Source organism: Molossus molossus, unplaced genomic scaffold (assembly GCF_014108415.1).
Source record: "Molossus molossus isolate mMolMol1 unplaced genomic scaffold, mMolMol1.p scaffold_m16_p_7, whole genome shotgun sequence".
In the NCBI taxonomy this organism is placed as follows: Eukaryota; Metazoa; Chordata; class Mammalia; order Chiroptera; family Molossidae; genus Molossus; species Molossus molossus.
This window is the reverse complement of record NW_023425401.1, coordinates 91,237,971-91,253,446: the sequence shown is the minus strand read 5'-3', so window position 1 is coordinate 91,253,446 and position 15,476 is coordinate 91,237,971. Positions and strand designations below refer to the sequence as shown.

The window sequence follows — 15,476 nt, the reverse complement described above, 5'->3', positions numbered from 1 at the left end:
GCCATTTTGTTTCCTTTAACCTGTTAACTGAGAGGGACGTATAAATATGTCAAACATTGCATACAGTAAAAAGGGAATTCCCAGGGAATTCCCCGGTTAACAGGTTAAATAAAGGAGGGTCCGAGGTTTACAGGTGGCAGAAACCAGGCCTAGTGGGGGGAAGCCAGGTGCTTAACTGGCCTCTCCTTTCTCAGTACTCCACCATGTATCAAAGTCTAGCCTGCAAGGCTCTGAGGAGCTGGGCTCAGCAGCAACTTGTCAGGCTTTTAAAAGGTAACCCATACATTGCAGAAATGACAAAAAGGAATAAGTCACTGCCTTATTTCCTCCCAATTCATCTGGACTACTATTGGAAAATAGAGACATTATGAACCCAAGTCAGGGGGGATGGGAGCAGTCAAGGTCCATCAAGCTTCTGTCACTTAGAGCTTTAAAATAATAATGAAGAATTCAAGACAAAAAAATATTAACTTACTGCCTACTAGTTGAGTGAATCCCCCTGTCAAATCATTTTTTAAAAGAACAAATTACAAATGCTGCACATTCTCATTAGGAAGAAAAGATGGAACTATCCCCAAACCAGACCTCCAGCACCAGGGAGCAGCTGCTGGGCTGCCTCTTGAAGAAGGCAGGGAGCCTGGCCACGAGGCGCGGGCTCCACGAGGCATCCAGCACGCCATCGCCAGGCAGGTGGAGCAATGATAACCAGAATTCATAAACAGAAATGTAAAAGAAAAACACACTTATTCTCCCCATTTTTAAAGTCTTGTTCTGTGTTTTAGTAAGACTGCTATGCCTAAAGTCTTGATGACGTGGGCTCAAAGTCTATACCAGCAGGAGGAAATTAAAGAAGGCAGGTGACAAGAAAACCATCTGCCCAACTTAGAGCGACATACAGGATGAGCTTTCTCATCCCTTTTCTATATTCAAATACCCTCCAGCTTTTTTAAGACCTTCAAGATACAGGACAAATCCCACCTTTTCTGTAAAGACTTACTGGGGACCCTAACCTGAGTGCTGACATCAGAAACTGTGAGCTGAAGATAAGGTAAGACAGGCTCTTTGCCCTTTAGCGGTAGGGGAGGGAGGTCAGACCTGAGAAATTGCTACTATGGAAATGGGCACAAATATATACCAGGAGGTCAGAGAACCCCAGACTCCACATGGGAAGACAGAATACAGGATAGTGGTAAGATTCTTACAGAAAAACCAGAGTGAAGGCAAGAAGCTGTGACAGGGCTTGGTGTGTCCATGGAAGGGTGAGAAGTTATAATAGGGATGGTAGAGTAAAAAGTAAGACTGGAAATGGAAACAAAATCCGTAAGTGATAGTATGATTTTTTAATATAAAATGGCCTTTCCTTTACTTGTTATGTCCACTTAGGGAGATAGATGCTTTTCTGCAAGCATCTGTACAAATTATTAACTCCCATCCCACAGTCTGTGAGGTGATCATGACTGTGCATACAAAAAGCGATTCTGACAGCACTGTGAAAGATGGTAGACTAGGAGAGGCAGGGCACTAAGATGAAGCTGCAATAATTAAAATGTGAGATAAGGAGCACACGGACTAAAAGTCACTGAAATACTGTAAAAAGGAAGATTTGGAAAAGGTAATGTGGCAGAATCAAGTGAACTTATGATGGGCATACTGCTAATTCTAAACTTCAGGACAATGGGCAGGTGATGACATTATATAAAACCAACAAAGGTAGCCAAGGCAGTTGTATGCAGGGAAGAAGGTCCTATGAAAGCCATAAACTACATTTTGGTCATAATATGTATGAGCTATCTACTAAAATCTGGGTATCCAGTAGTTAGCATCTGGGTATCCTGTAATTAGCAGCTGGAAACAGCTCTGTAGGCAGAGAAAAAAGACAAGAGTGGAAATGTTCGTTAAGAGTCAGCAGTATGCCCTGGCCACTTTGGATCAGTGGTTAGAGCGCCAGCCCGCAAACCAATGAGTCACGGGTTCAATTCCGGTCAAGGGCATGTACCTCTGTTGCAGTTCATCCCTGACCCTGGTCAGGGTTGTGTCCCTCTCATATCGATGTTTTTCTCTCTTTCTCTCTCTCCCTCCCTCCCACTCTATCTGAAGATGAATAGAAAAAAAAAAGTCCTCGGGTGAGAATGGAAAAATAAGAGTCAGCAGCATGTGCGGTAGATGAAGCCATTAAGTGCGTATGGTCACACAGAAGGTGAAACCTCTACCAGTCTCTAAAAGACAACTATGATCTGTACAATTTACATTAATATTAATCCAATACTGCCAAGAGACACATTTATGTTATCTCACCAGTTCTTCAAATCTGTTCTTATTCAACCCCACACATTTTGATGTAAATTTACCCCCGTTAGCCTGTAAACAACTTGGAAGAAATATTTTATTCCTATTTTACCTCTGAAAAGGTACCCAACAACCATATATGCCCTTTCTAAAATATTAGTTCCATGAGAATAGGTACTTGTTAAGGCTCTATTTCTGATGCTTAGAACAAGGTATGGCACAGAGTAGTCGCTCCAAAAATAATTGCTAAATAATAAAAATAAATTGATTTCACTAGGCTATACACTCTGGCTTTCTTAACATATCAGGTGACTCGGCAGGATCATAGCAGTGGGGACTGAGTACTCAAAGAGAACTACCTGCTCACCAGTTCAGCCCAGCCCAGTCCAAACACTGTTTGAAGCTAGAAGAGCTGAGAAGGCAAAGCTACAGGGAAACAAAACCTCGTCCAAGCTTCAGGTTGAGCCCTGGCCGGTTTGGCTCAGCGGTTAGAGCGTCCACCTGCGGTCCGGAGAGACCCAGGTTCGGTTCCCGCTAAGGGCATGTACCTCGGTTGCAGTTTGTCCCCGGCCCTGGTTGGTCGTGCGGGTGGCAGCCACTCGATGTGTCCCTTTCACATCGATGTTTCCCTCTCTCTCTCTTCTTCTCTCTCCCTCCCACTCTGTCTGTACAAAAAAATGGAAAAATGTCCTCGGATGAGGATTAAAAAAAAAAAAAAAACAAGCTTCAGGTTGAAGACAAAACCTGAAATTGCTATAGTTACAGAAAAAAAATTCATGCACAGCTCCACAAAGTATGCATTCTAAGCAGGCAAAATGTTAGACATAGTACTCCAGAACACAGGCTGGTGCTAACAATGTTCCTAATGTTCTTGTTATCACACTTGAATAGGATGAGCACAGCTCATCAAAAGCTACTACCAGAAATCATTTCTCCCAGGTGTGCCATATTTCCAAATGCTGCTCCTTATTGACTACAAGTGATGGAGGCCCTCTGACTATGGCATTCTTCTTAAGTGGACATCAACACCCATCCTTCAAGGTATAAACTCAGAACTCCAGTGAAGAGGCAAGTGGCCAGATAGAGAAAGATGCCAACCTACTTTCCTGCTGTATTACTTGCCTAGGGTTGCTGTAACCAAGTAGCACAAACTGGTTGGTTTAAAACAGTCAAAATTTATTCTCAAATTTGAAATCAAGGTGTCGGCAGGGCCATACTCCCTCAGAAGGCTCTAGCATAGAGTCCATCCTTCCCTTTTCCTCACTTCTTATGGCTTCTGGCAATCCTTGGTGTTCCTTGGCTTACAGCTGCATCACTTTATTTTTCTAGTATGTTTTTATTGATTTATTTATTTTTTTTAGGAGAGAGAGGAAGGGAGAGAGAGAGAGGGACAGAGAGAGAAACATCGACTGGCTGCCTCCTGCATGTCCCCTACTAGGGATTGAGCCTGCAACCCAGGCACGTGCCCTGACTGGGAATTGAACCAGGACCTCTCAGTCCACGAGAAGATGCTCAATCCACTGAGCCACACCAGCCAGGCCAGCTGCATCACTTTAAAATCCACCTCCAACTTCTCATGGCCTTTTTCTATTTGTTTCTACGTGCTGTTCTCTTCTGATGAAGGCACCGGTCTTTGGGTTTAGAGCCCATCCTAAAACAGCATGATCTCATTTTAACTTAACTAATTACATTTGTGAAGACCCTATTTCCAAATAAGGACACATTCTGAAGTTCCAGAAGGACACAAATTCTGAGGGAACACCAGCAAAGCCTGCTCAAGCCAGCAATTCTCATGGGATAGAATAGCAGCATTTTAGGAATACCTAAAAACTTGCCAGAGAAAAGATAACCAGCAAAATAAAAGCAAGAAGACAACTCCAGGTATTAATAAAAGAATCTGATTAAAATAAGAACAAAAAACTTCACTGAGATTTTAAACATATTAAAACAAGGAGCTCATATATTTTGAGCTCATACCCCAAGTATGAAGATGTGGCCCTAAAACACCACTTCTGTCACCCAGAGGTAAAGAGCTGACAAACTTCCACCTTGGGCCCAACAGACATGTATACAAACTACCTTTATGTACACACGCAAATTATTCATTCCCTGGGGAAAGAAATACTCAAGCAACCAAAAGTATTAGGCTAACTCTAAACATAAAAACAGAGGTGGCACAGAAAGAAAGCCTGAAAAGTTGCTTAAAAATGCTTAAAAATCAGACTCACTACTTCCGAATAATGTGTATTTTCTTACTAGGAAAGTTATATATACTAACTATCTCTGTATACACCCTTATTAGAAGATAAAACTAGTGAAGAAAAAAAATGTACAACGAGCAACGTTTCCATGTGTAATTGAGCACATCCGTACACAAGCTCATTTACACTCTTCTACAACGTAAAATATTCTCTATACTATTATTGAACCCAAGCTGAAAAGAATCTATTCTGTGTAAACCAGGAGGTATAGGAAGGTAGAAGAGTTGCAATTCAGCACATTTTATAGGATTTTTGGCACATGCGGTTATTTTTAAAGTGGGGAAAAAAGCCTGTTCTTGCCCTACACCCAAACACAGCTGAGCTGATTCAGCACAATTCTCCCCCTAAAATAAAATCCCAGTTTGCAGAGAGTAAGCATGGAAAGTTCCAGCCCCAAGGACAATATTTCAGAACCCCAGCTGAAAAGATCATGAGTGGGTGGCTTAAGACAAGTTGACCACTAATGATATCATATATGCAAGAACCTTCACTAGAAAACTATAAGCAACTTGGAAGTCCAGGGAACAAAGTTGTTAATAAGCAAAGTAAGCCCTGGCCTGTTTGGCTCAGCGGTTAGAGCGTCAGCCCGCTTGACTGGAGAGACCCAGGTTCGGTTCCTGCTAAGGGCACGTACCTCAGTTGCAGTTTGTCCCTGGCCCCAGTTGGGGTCGTGTGGGTGGCAACCACTCAATGTGTCTCTCTCAGGTCGATATTTCTCTCTCTCTTCCTCTCTCCCTCCCGCTCTATCTGAAGATAAATGCAAAAATGTCCTCGGTTGAGGATAAAAAAAAATTTTTTAAATAAATAAATAAAGTAATATGAGATTATTACCAAGATATGAGAATCTCGAGGATTCTAGTAGCTAGTAAATCATTTCCCAGAGGTGAGTGTACAGAAGAAACTTCCAGGAATGCAGCTGAATGTTCTAGTTTCTTCATTTAACTTAGAGAAGCTGTCCAGAGAGGATATTACAATATACATCATACAAATACTACACTTCACCCAAGAGCTATGTGCTCAGCTCAACACACTGGAAGTCAGTCCCTAAAGCACAGAGGTACTTTTCACGATCTGCAAATTAAAAAAACAAGAACTCATGATCAAAACTAACATTTAGGTGTCAGCAGGCAGAGAACTACCTTGCTGAGAACAACAGTTTCAAAAAGGGAGCTAATGAGTCAAGGGTCATTCCCAAATCCAAACGGTACAGGATATCTAAAACGGCGTTGGTCTCCAAGTATACTGACACATTCCTGTCGTCATGTCTAAGTGGGAGAAGTCTTAACTAGAAAAAGGCATAGTCAGAAATTACAAGTCCTTCAGAAAATCTCATGATTTGGTGAACATCTTCAGTCATTTATTCAAAATATTTACAGCCACTTTGATGGTAACAGCTGGCACCAAGAAAGTGAGGACAAGCAACCTCACATAAGCCTGTCGATATAAATCTCAATGCGTTCCCAACCTTAGGGCCTGTCCTGATCATTAATGTAAAGGACTTTTCCATAGCATGAGTAAATCCAATTAGCATGAAGTAAAACATGTGGAAATGACCAAGGAAATGTTCATAAAAACCAAACTAAAATACATCAAAGGTAATTAAGAATAAGAATCCCCAATTGACAGCTTTCACTTTAATACAGCTGATTAAGTAATACCCTGCAAAACACTTACAAGTGTTTTTAAGAGAAAGGACAGGCCTGTTAAATAGCCAGAAAAAGAGCAAAAGAGTCCTCAAGAGAGCCCCATTCCCTTGAAGAGCACTCGGGAGCTGAGTGAAGACCTGCTACTAGGAAGGAATACCCCTGGCACCTTCAGAGAACCGTCATTGCAAGGGGGAAGGAGCACTGAGATTGCTCCTCAATCTCTTCCTGGCTCTGAGCAACGGTAAGAAAAGGGACCTAATCCTTTCCTTTCTCCCAGAAGTCTCACCTATGCCAAGAGATTGAAGAGAAGGGGAAATCAAGCTTCTACACTGGCTTAGCAATATTATCTATGACCTCACGATGTTTGTGTAACTAGAAGAACATGTAATCTGACACTGCTTTCTCTGAAGAACAATTTGATGAAATGTCACTTCGCAGGGACATCTCAAAGACTAATGAGATAATGTCTAGTGCGCTGAAAGCATTCAGAGAGCTGATCTATGGTGTCATTACCACCTGCTGATATCTGTAGAGTAGGATAATGCAGTTGAAGAGAATGAACTTTTTGTAGCATGAAGTTATGTGTTCTATACAAGAACTGACATTATTCCAAAAAGGACTATGACCCTGGCTATCTGCAAATGATTCAGCATACACAAAGAAAAGCAGGACTTTCTAGATGGCCTCTAATTTAGCACAGCAATTAAAAGCGTAGACACCTGGGTAAAATTCTTAATTTCTGTGAGCTTCAGATTCTTTACCTGTAAAAATAGGACTGACATACACATCTTGCAGAGTGGAGGTGCAAATTAGATAAAGGTGAAATCATTCAGAGTTTACCATAAAGAAACTCAATAAATGACACTCATGACCCCATTAAGCTGGAATAAGCATTATACTAATTGCCTTAAGAAAGGTGACTAGTTCACACTATAAACTGGAATGGCATGAAAATCTTACAAAGGTATTCACCAAGTTATAAATGAGCCACATCTTCTAGATTAGATTTGACTTAGACATTCAGGATATTTTATCCCAAGGAAACAAGACTATTAACAGTAGTTGGATTGTCAACTGAATTCATTAAAGCACATTAACCCAAAATAGAGATAGTATCATTTACATATAATATCAGCCATTTCCAGATTGACTCGGGAGTCCTGAAATGAAGAAGCCATCAGTGGGCTCTATTTCTATCTGCCTTTATGTTTTTGTTTTTGTTTTTAAATGTCAAGAGAGAGAGGAAAGGAGAGGGAGAGAGAAACATTGATGTGAGAGTGAAATATTTATCAGCTGCCTCCTGCATGCTCCCAAATGAAGATTGAGCCTACAACCCAGACATGTGCTCTGACAGGGAATCAAACCAGCAACCCTTTGGTGCATGGGACAATACCCACCCAACTGAGCCCCAACAGCCAGGGACCTTTATGTATTCTTTAAAAAAAAAATGTTTTTTATTTAATAAATTAATTAATTTTTGTTATAGATGTTTCTCCTTTTCCCCCCACTGATACGCCTCTCTCCCACCCTCCCGGCCCTGTCCCCAGCTTTGTTGTCCATGTCTATTGTTCATGCATACATGCATATAAGTTCTGTGTTTTATCTCCCCCCAACCCCTCTTCTGGAAATTGTCACTCTGTACCCCACTTCCACGTCTCTGGTATTACCCCATTCCTCAGAATGTTATGTTCATTATATTTCACAAATAAGTGAGATCATGTGATATTTGTCTTTCTCTGCTTAGCCGGTTTCACTTAGGATAATACTCTCTAGGTCCCTCCATGTCATCTCATAGGATAAGAGATCTTTCTTTCTTACAGCTGTATAGTACTCCATTGTGAATATATACCACAGCTTTTTTATCCACTTATCTAATGATGGACATTTGGGCTGTTTCTAGATCTTAGCTATTGTAAATAGTGCTGCTATGAATATGGGGGTACATATATTCTTTCTGATTGGTGTTTCAGGCTTCTTAGGGTATATTCATAGAAGTGGGATCACTGGGTCAAATGGAAGTTCAATTTTTAATTTTTTGAGGTAACACCATATTGTTTTCCACAGTGGCTGCACCAGTCTGCATTCCCATCAGAAGTGTACTAGAGTCTCTTTTTCTCCACACCCTCGCCAACACTTGTTGTTTGATGATTTGTTGATGGCGGCCATTCTGACAGGTGTGAGGTGATACCTCATTGTTGTTTTAATTTGCATCTCTCTGATGATTAGTGATATTGAGCATTTCTTCATATGTCTCTTAACCATTTGCATGTCCTGTTTGGAGAGGTGTCTATTTAGTTCTTTGCCCATTTTTTAATTGGGTTCATTGTCTTCCTTTTGTTGAGTTGTATGAGCACTCTATATATATTGGAAATTAACCCCTTATCTGATATATCATTGGCAATTATGCTCTCCCATAAAGTGGGTTGCCTTTCCATTTTGGTGATTGTTTCTTTAGCTGTGCAGAAGATTTTGCCTTTATGTATTCTTATCTGGATCAACAGCCTTCAGCCCAGTATTTCCCTTATCCCCTGAAAGTAGTAAATTTAGTAGAAATGTATTGAGCACCTACTCTACATCATTAACTGGATATACTGGGCCCTGGAGTGCTGAGTAAAACAGATGCAGACCCTAATCTGCCTAATATAATAAATCTAATAAGAGAGATAGATATTAACACATACTCTTTCAAATACATTAAGATGTAAAAAATTATGTACAGATGAATATGGTGGAAGGAGGGATTGCTCAGGGACTTCTCCCAGGAAGTCACATTTACCTTGAATCTAAAGTATAAGCATGAGCCTTGGCCGGTTTGGCTCAGCGGTTAGAGCATCGGCCCATGGACCAAGAGTCCTGGGTTCAGTTCCTGCTAAGGGCACGTACCTCAATTGCAGTTTGTCCCCAGCAACCACTTGATGTGTGTCTCTCACGTCGATGTTTCTGTCTCTCTCTTTCTCCCTCCCACTCTATCTGAAGATAAATGCAAAATGTCCTCAGGTGAGGATTAAAAAAAATAACAATAATGAAGTATAAGCATGAGATAAATAGTGTAGGAAAAATGAGGACAAAGAGGGCATCCCAAACAAAAAAAATTGCAGGTGCAAAAGCCCTAAGGTGAGAGGGAGCAGAATGCATTTCAGAAACCTAATGAAGGCCGGAAAGTGGCCAGGAGGTGGGTGAGAAAAGGGGTAGGTGGGTGAGAAGCAGGCCGACCTCACCCTCTTTCTCATGATATCTTTTAAAAATACTTTTTCTTTATTGATTTTAGAGAGAGAGGAAGAGGGAAGAAGAGAGAGAGAGAGGAAGGGAGAAGGAGAGAGAGAGATAGAAACACTGATGAGAGAGAGAGAACATAGACTGGCCACCTCCTGCATGTCCCCAACTGGGGGATCTGGCCCACAAATTGTGCATGTGCCCTGACCGGGAATTGAACTGCCGACCTCCTGGTGCATGGGTTGATGCTTAACCAGTGAGCCACACAGGCAGGGCTTTTACAGGATTTTTTTTAACAAAATGAGCAACAGAGAAGCTTTTCAGCACTCTTGAGACTTTTTCACCCTGTGGCTAGAGATTGTCTCGGCACCAGATTATGCTGAGCTTTGTTCCCCACAGGAAGCAATGGGAAGCCATTAGTCTTAGGGAAAGGAAGAGCATGATGTAATCGTCATTTGGGGAGCTCCCTTCAGCTGCTGGTGCAGAAGGGACTAACTAGAGGGTAAAGAATGGCTGTGGGAAAATCAGTAAAAAGACTAGAGATGTCTAAGTCAGAAGAGATATAAGACAAGGATGCAGCAGTGCAATGAAAAGAAGAAAACAACATTCATGCACACACCCAGCAGGAGTTGGTGAGAGACTGGATGGAATATGAGGGGTAGGGGTAGTGTCAAAGATGTCTCCCACAGCAACAGATATTGGTGTGACTCCCAGAACACTGAGGAGAGCAGATTTTCTGACAGGATATCATGAGTTCAGTTTTGAACATGCTGGATTTATTATAAGTCTGGCACATAAAGAGATCAATTCCCCTCCTTCCCCAAAGAACTCCAGGCCTCCATAAGTATGGACCGCAGGAAAGATAGATTTTGAAGAGAACATTCTAAAGCAATATGAATTTGAAATAACTTCTAATTTACAACCTCAAAACTTCCGAAATGTCTGCATTTATCAAGAAAAATACCCAATGTTAAGTGCCTAAAAAAGAGTCAGCCTAGTTCACAGAACACTTTTCAGTGGCATGAAAATCATACAATGTTATCTGTTTACAAATAAGTCTCATTCTCAAATTTGCTTATTTAATAGAAACAGCAGCAAAAACAAGTAAGGAACAGATGCGTATTTGGGGGCACAGGTTGCTGGAGACAGGAGAGCCTGGACTGAGCATCCAATGCTAGGGCAGATGCTTCAATGAACCCTGGCTTCATGCAATTCCATCTCTTCCACCATTTATGACCCTTCAGTTGTCTAAACAAGTTTGAATGCAGTGGATCTAGCGGTGATAACTGCAATTATATAATTTGTAAATGCTGTATCACACAGATTAGAAATACTGAGATTCTACTTTAGAGACTCTTAGACATAGGTGGTAAAAATTCCCAGTGAAGGTGCTAGTTATTACCTTATTCCCCTGAGAGAAAAATAACAGGCACACAAAGGTGTTTTCCATTTTTTCTAAGCATTAAGAAAAAATATGTACACACAGAAACTGCTTCGGCTATAAGAGAACTATAACCCTAGTTTTTTGGAAGGTATCGATCTCATCTTATATACCTGGGATATCATTCTGGAAAACTTAAAGACGTACTAAAATTACCATGGATTCCTTTTCTCCACTCCACTAGGGCCATGAAGAACCCAGAAGAAATTAGCAAGACAGTGAAGACCATGCATATTCCTTAGGCAATATTTTAGTGAAAGTACAGATGGCACATGGTAAACAAGTCATGGGGAGGGCATTCTACCAGGCAGCACAGAATTTCTACAGCTTCTGAAACACCTCCAGTGTATCCTACCTCTCCCTCAAACCAAAGCAAACACTCACTCACACACTATAACATGAATGGATACTCATTTTGTGGAAGCTGGAACCCTAGAGCCACATCTAACCAGGTACCAACCAGATCTGTATAATGGGTTGATGACAGTCAAATTAGTTTCATGCTGACTTAGATTTCTTGACCCCAGAGCCAGTAAAAATAAAATCATAACCAAAAAAGTAAAGCTATGCTGGATTGTATACAAAAGCAAAAGCAGCATTACTGAAACAAAAAACGTATCTTACTGGCACCATCCTAAATTCTCATGACAATCCCATGAGAAAGGAAAGGCAAATAATATTCCCAGTTCACAAGTGATAAAACCAAGGCACAGGGAGGAGCATAGTTAGTTTAATTAAGGCATTTAGCCAGAATTAAATCTTGGAAGTGAATCAAAGTTAATTTCCATAACAGAAATGGAGGCCATTGAACCTAACAAAGCACCTTGGCAGTTTACCTTCAATCTTATTCCTCTGTGTTCTAGAAATTACTAACAATTGTCATATTATAGAGTCTCTGGAACGGTCAAATAATCGCCTAGACAGAGATGATTCTACCTCCATTATCTTGCTTAAGCTGAGACAGGCCGCCCTAATAAGCTTCGTGCACACAGGCACATCAGCACACAGGCACACATGCTCCCTCTCGGTGCCTCTTAATCACCATGTGCCATGCTCAACAGCTGCAGCGGTCTGAAGGGAATTGGCAGAAATGTGAGGTGATGTGCTAGCCACCCCCGAGGCAGCCACTGTCCTGCCTGCTCCCAGAATCAAGAGCACATGGGTGTTCGCAGTTGTAACTGATGGCCCCAGAAGACAGGCAAGTGGTTTCAGGTGGTGAGTCAGGAAAAGACGTTCACATCAGGAATGTTCCAGCCCAGCAGAGCTGAGCAGCATCCTACTCCCTACACAGGCATACAGTATTCATCACTTATACAATGTCACCGTGGGGGACAAAACTTGGGCTCAGCTCGGATGCAGAGGAATCAGTAAATGAGGCTTCTCCCACCAAGAAAGAATCTAATTGCTTAAGAATTGCTACCATATCTGACACTTGAGGTCAGTCCCTTTATCCTGAGATAGAGGACTTTACAAACGCTGTCATATGGTTGTTTGAGAGCGAAGCCCTGGGCCACTCATAGGACTGTTCAGCAGCTGCCGCAATAAACTGTGATCTATGTTCCCAGGGATGAAAGAGAATGAAGGGCAGTCTTCAAAGAAACCAGGTGGATGCCGTAACACACACCACACAACCGGCTGCTCATGAATCAAATATGCGCTGCCACTTCTTTCAATGTGATTTGGATGGATTTTAATAAAATCCACACGTGTGAAGGAATTCCTTATTTGTCTCTATGCTTTTGTTTATGAGCCAGTAAATGAGTGATATGATATCAACTTGGTGAAGTAGAGATGCTGGACATTAGATCAGATAACAGGAGACCTAGAAATTGAAAAAGGTTTAAAGCCATCATCCGCACAACACTTCATGAATGAATACAGCATTCTGTCAAGGTTTACATGACAAATGAGCCTATTCTCTGAAGGAACCTGAGAAGATTTCATACTCATTTTAGGGAATCCAGTTTGCTTTCTCTATCTCAAAATTAGCAATTTCACCTTATGCCCAACTTGAAAGTATCTTGCAATAAGTTGACATTCTAGTGACTATGGTATATAATAAAACTGGTGATATTTATTATATACTATTTTGGCACTAGTTCAAAAGCCAAGAGCCTTATCCAACTGTCACATCACTGATAGCTTAAAAATCTACATTTAGGTAAAGAATGTTGGCCTGGCTGGTTTGGCTCAGCAGTTAGAGCGTCGGCCTGCGGTCCAGAGAAACCCGGGTTCGGTTCCCACTAAGGGCATGTACCTCGGTTGCAGTTTGTCCCCGGCCCTGGTTGGGTCGTGAGGGTGGCAGCCACTCTATGTGTCCCTTTCACGTCGATGTCTCTCTCTCTCTCTCTTCCTCTCTCTCCCTCCCGCTCTATCTGAATAAAAAATGGAAAAATGTCCTCGAGTGAGGATAAAAAAAAAAATTATAAAAAAATAAAAATAAAAAAGAATGTTAATATGTCATAATAAAAAGAATATGCTATTCGTATAGCAAAAATAGCCTTAACTTTCTGAAGATAAAATAATAACTGGCCCAAAACATGACACTGCCTGCAAGAATCCCCACTGAATCAAAGAAAAAAGGATCATGTAACAGATTTCCCTCCATTACCAAAGGAACAATCCCATTCATTTCCTGTGTTTATCCAGGACACAAAGAACTGCCCAAGATACTGAGGGTGGGACAGTCAGGAAAAATAAGGGGGAACTCAGGAGCTCATTACCAGCTTCCCAGAATGGCAAGTTTTGAAGCTGGTCATAGAATGTTATGCTCTAAGAACACAAGGGAATGTACTCTTGGGGCCTCTGAGCTGCTGCACTAGACTAGAAAGTCAACGTGCTACCCAAAGCCTCCACTGGGCACCAGGCATTCAGTCCCTCCCCACAGGGGCATGTTTCTATTTCAGGAGAGCCCCTCTTCTCCTCCATAGCCAATCTATCCCTAAGAAGTAGGGGAGGCAGAAACAAGTGCTAACCTTTCCTCACTAGCAAATCCCACAGCACCAACTTTTAATGGAGGTGTATGGAGAGAACAAGACAGCCAAGTGATGGAATTCAGGGCAATATGCAATTATGAAAACTGGAACTGAGCCTGGACCCTGGAAAGAATGTGTCATGAGGCGGTTGGCAATCACACTTTGTTCAGGGCCCCCATTTTAAACCTCTCCCAAGGATACCATTTCCAGATACAAAGGTATGCCTCTCTACATATCAAAGTAATTCTGCCTGACTTGGTGGGGAAGTGTCACCTGCTGGTCTCTGAGATCCATCACAAAGGCCCAGTTTAAAATAATCCCCACCCATTTGCAAATACATTTGTCATCACTTACCTTCTTCCCAATAAGCTTCTTTCGAAGAAATTCCCGGGCTTCAAACATGTAAGGAATATCATATAGGGGACGCAGTTTCTTGTTCTTATCCTAAAAGCAAAATAAAATAGTAGATCAGGAAGAAAGAAGAAAACCAAAATACAGTAACATAAAACACAAATGAACATGGCCAATAGCACAAGATACTAGAATACAGTGAAATATAGTCCCTAACTCTTAGTATCACAAATATTAAATAAGTGCTAGATACAAGGTGGATGATTAATATTTGGTTGAAATGTTTTACAGGGAATAAGATTATCTTTTTCATGTGACAGGCTCAAAAACGAGCAATGGAATGTTTGCAATTACTCAAACTGGAAACAACCTGAAAGTTCAATCAACAGGGAAATACCATAAACTGTAAATAGAAGAAGCTCAATGAGTGTTAGGGCCCTTCAAATATTTATAGATATACTATAAATCTAATTACAGTATTCTGTAAGCCTTTACTAAGAACCTACCAACTATAAGCCCCATAGAACACACTCTGTAAATAGTTATAATCATGGATTCAAAATTCTGTAACCTAATAGAGTAATAGAAGAAAGCATACAGATCATGAAATAGCAACACAAAGCAATTTCGAATAAGTGCTAAATTGTATGATATAAATAAGGGACTAGATGCTACAAGATTTCAAGTAAGGGGAAAGGAGTAATCAGGAAAAGTTATATGGACAAGGTGGGACTTCATGTGAGTTTGCAGAATAGGAAAAAAATTACCATTAAAAAAAAACCAGAACAAACAAAAGAAGAGAGGCAGAAATAAATACTATTTCAACATAACACAAAAATATAAACAGACTTCCTTCATCTTCTCATAGGCCCCAGACTTCTACAAAAACAGGTTATTGCTCTAAGCAATGTAACTTAGTATGAAAGAGAGTCTGGAATGAAAGTGACAGAACTGGAAATGGATAGAAACTTAAGAGATACGAGAACCATTTTTAAGAAATGAATGAACAGGAATTGACTACAAAATAGATAGTGGGGATAAAAGAGGAGGAATCCAATATCCTAAGTCATGATGATTCAAAGTTGAGACGTTTGCCTTTAAATGAGAGTGAGGAGGGTTAGAGCACGTGTAGAGAAGTAGAAAGATGTTGGCTAGATAAGTTGGTATAATTACTGTAGTATCTCTCTCTGGCTAGCTCCTAAATTCCATGGAAACAGAGAGCCTTTCCATTTCTGCTGCTCTCTGTGACCCCACAGACAAGTATAGTGTCTCCTTCATAGTACATACTCATAAATAGTTGTAC

The 15,476-nt window shown here is 41.0% G+C and overlaps 1 protein-coding gene across 2 annotated transcripts in view; it reads right to left on the bottom strand.

Moving 5' to 3' along the window:
- The window catches only part of SND1 (staphylococcal nuclease and tudor domain containing 1), a 475,051-nt gene that overhangs the window by 276,550 nt on the left and 183,025 nt on the right, over positions 1-15,476 (bottom strand). For both annotated transcript variants that reach the window (XM_036247541.1, XM_036247542.1), the window contains exon 11: positions 14,177-14,266. In XM_036247541.1, coding sequence (XP_036103434.1) covers positions 14,177-14,266 — 90 coding nt within the window. The remainder of the gene's footprint in view (positions 1-14,176; positions 14,267-15,476) is intronic.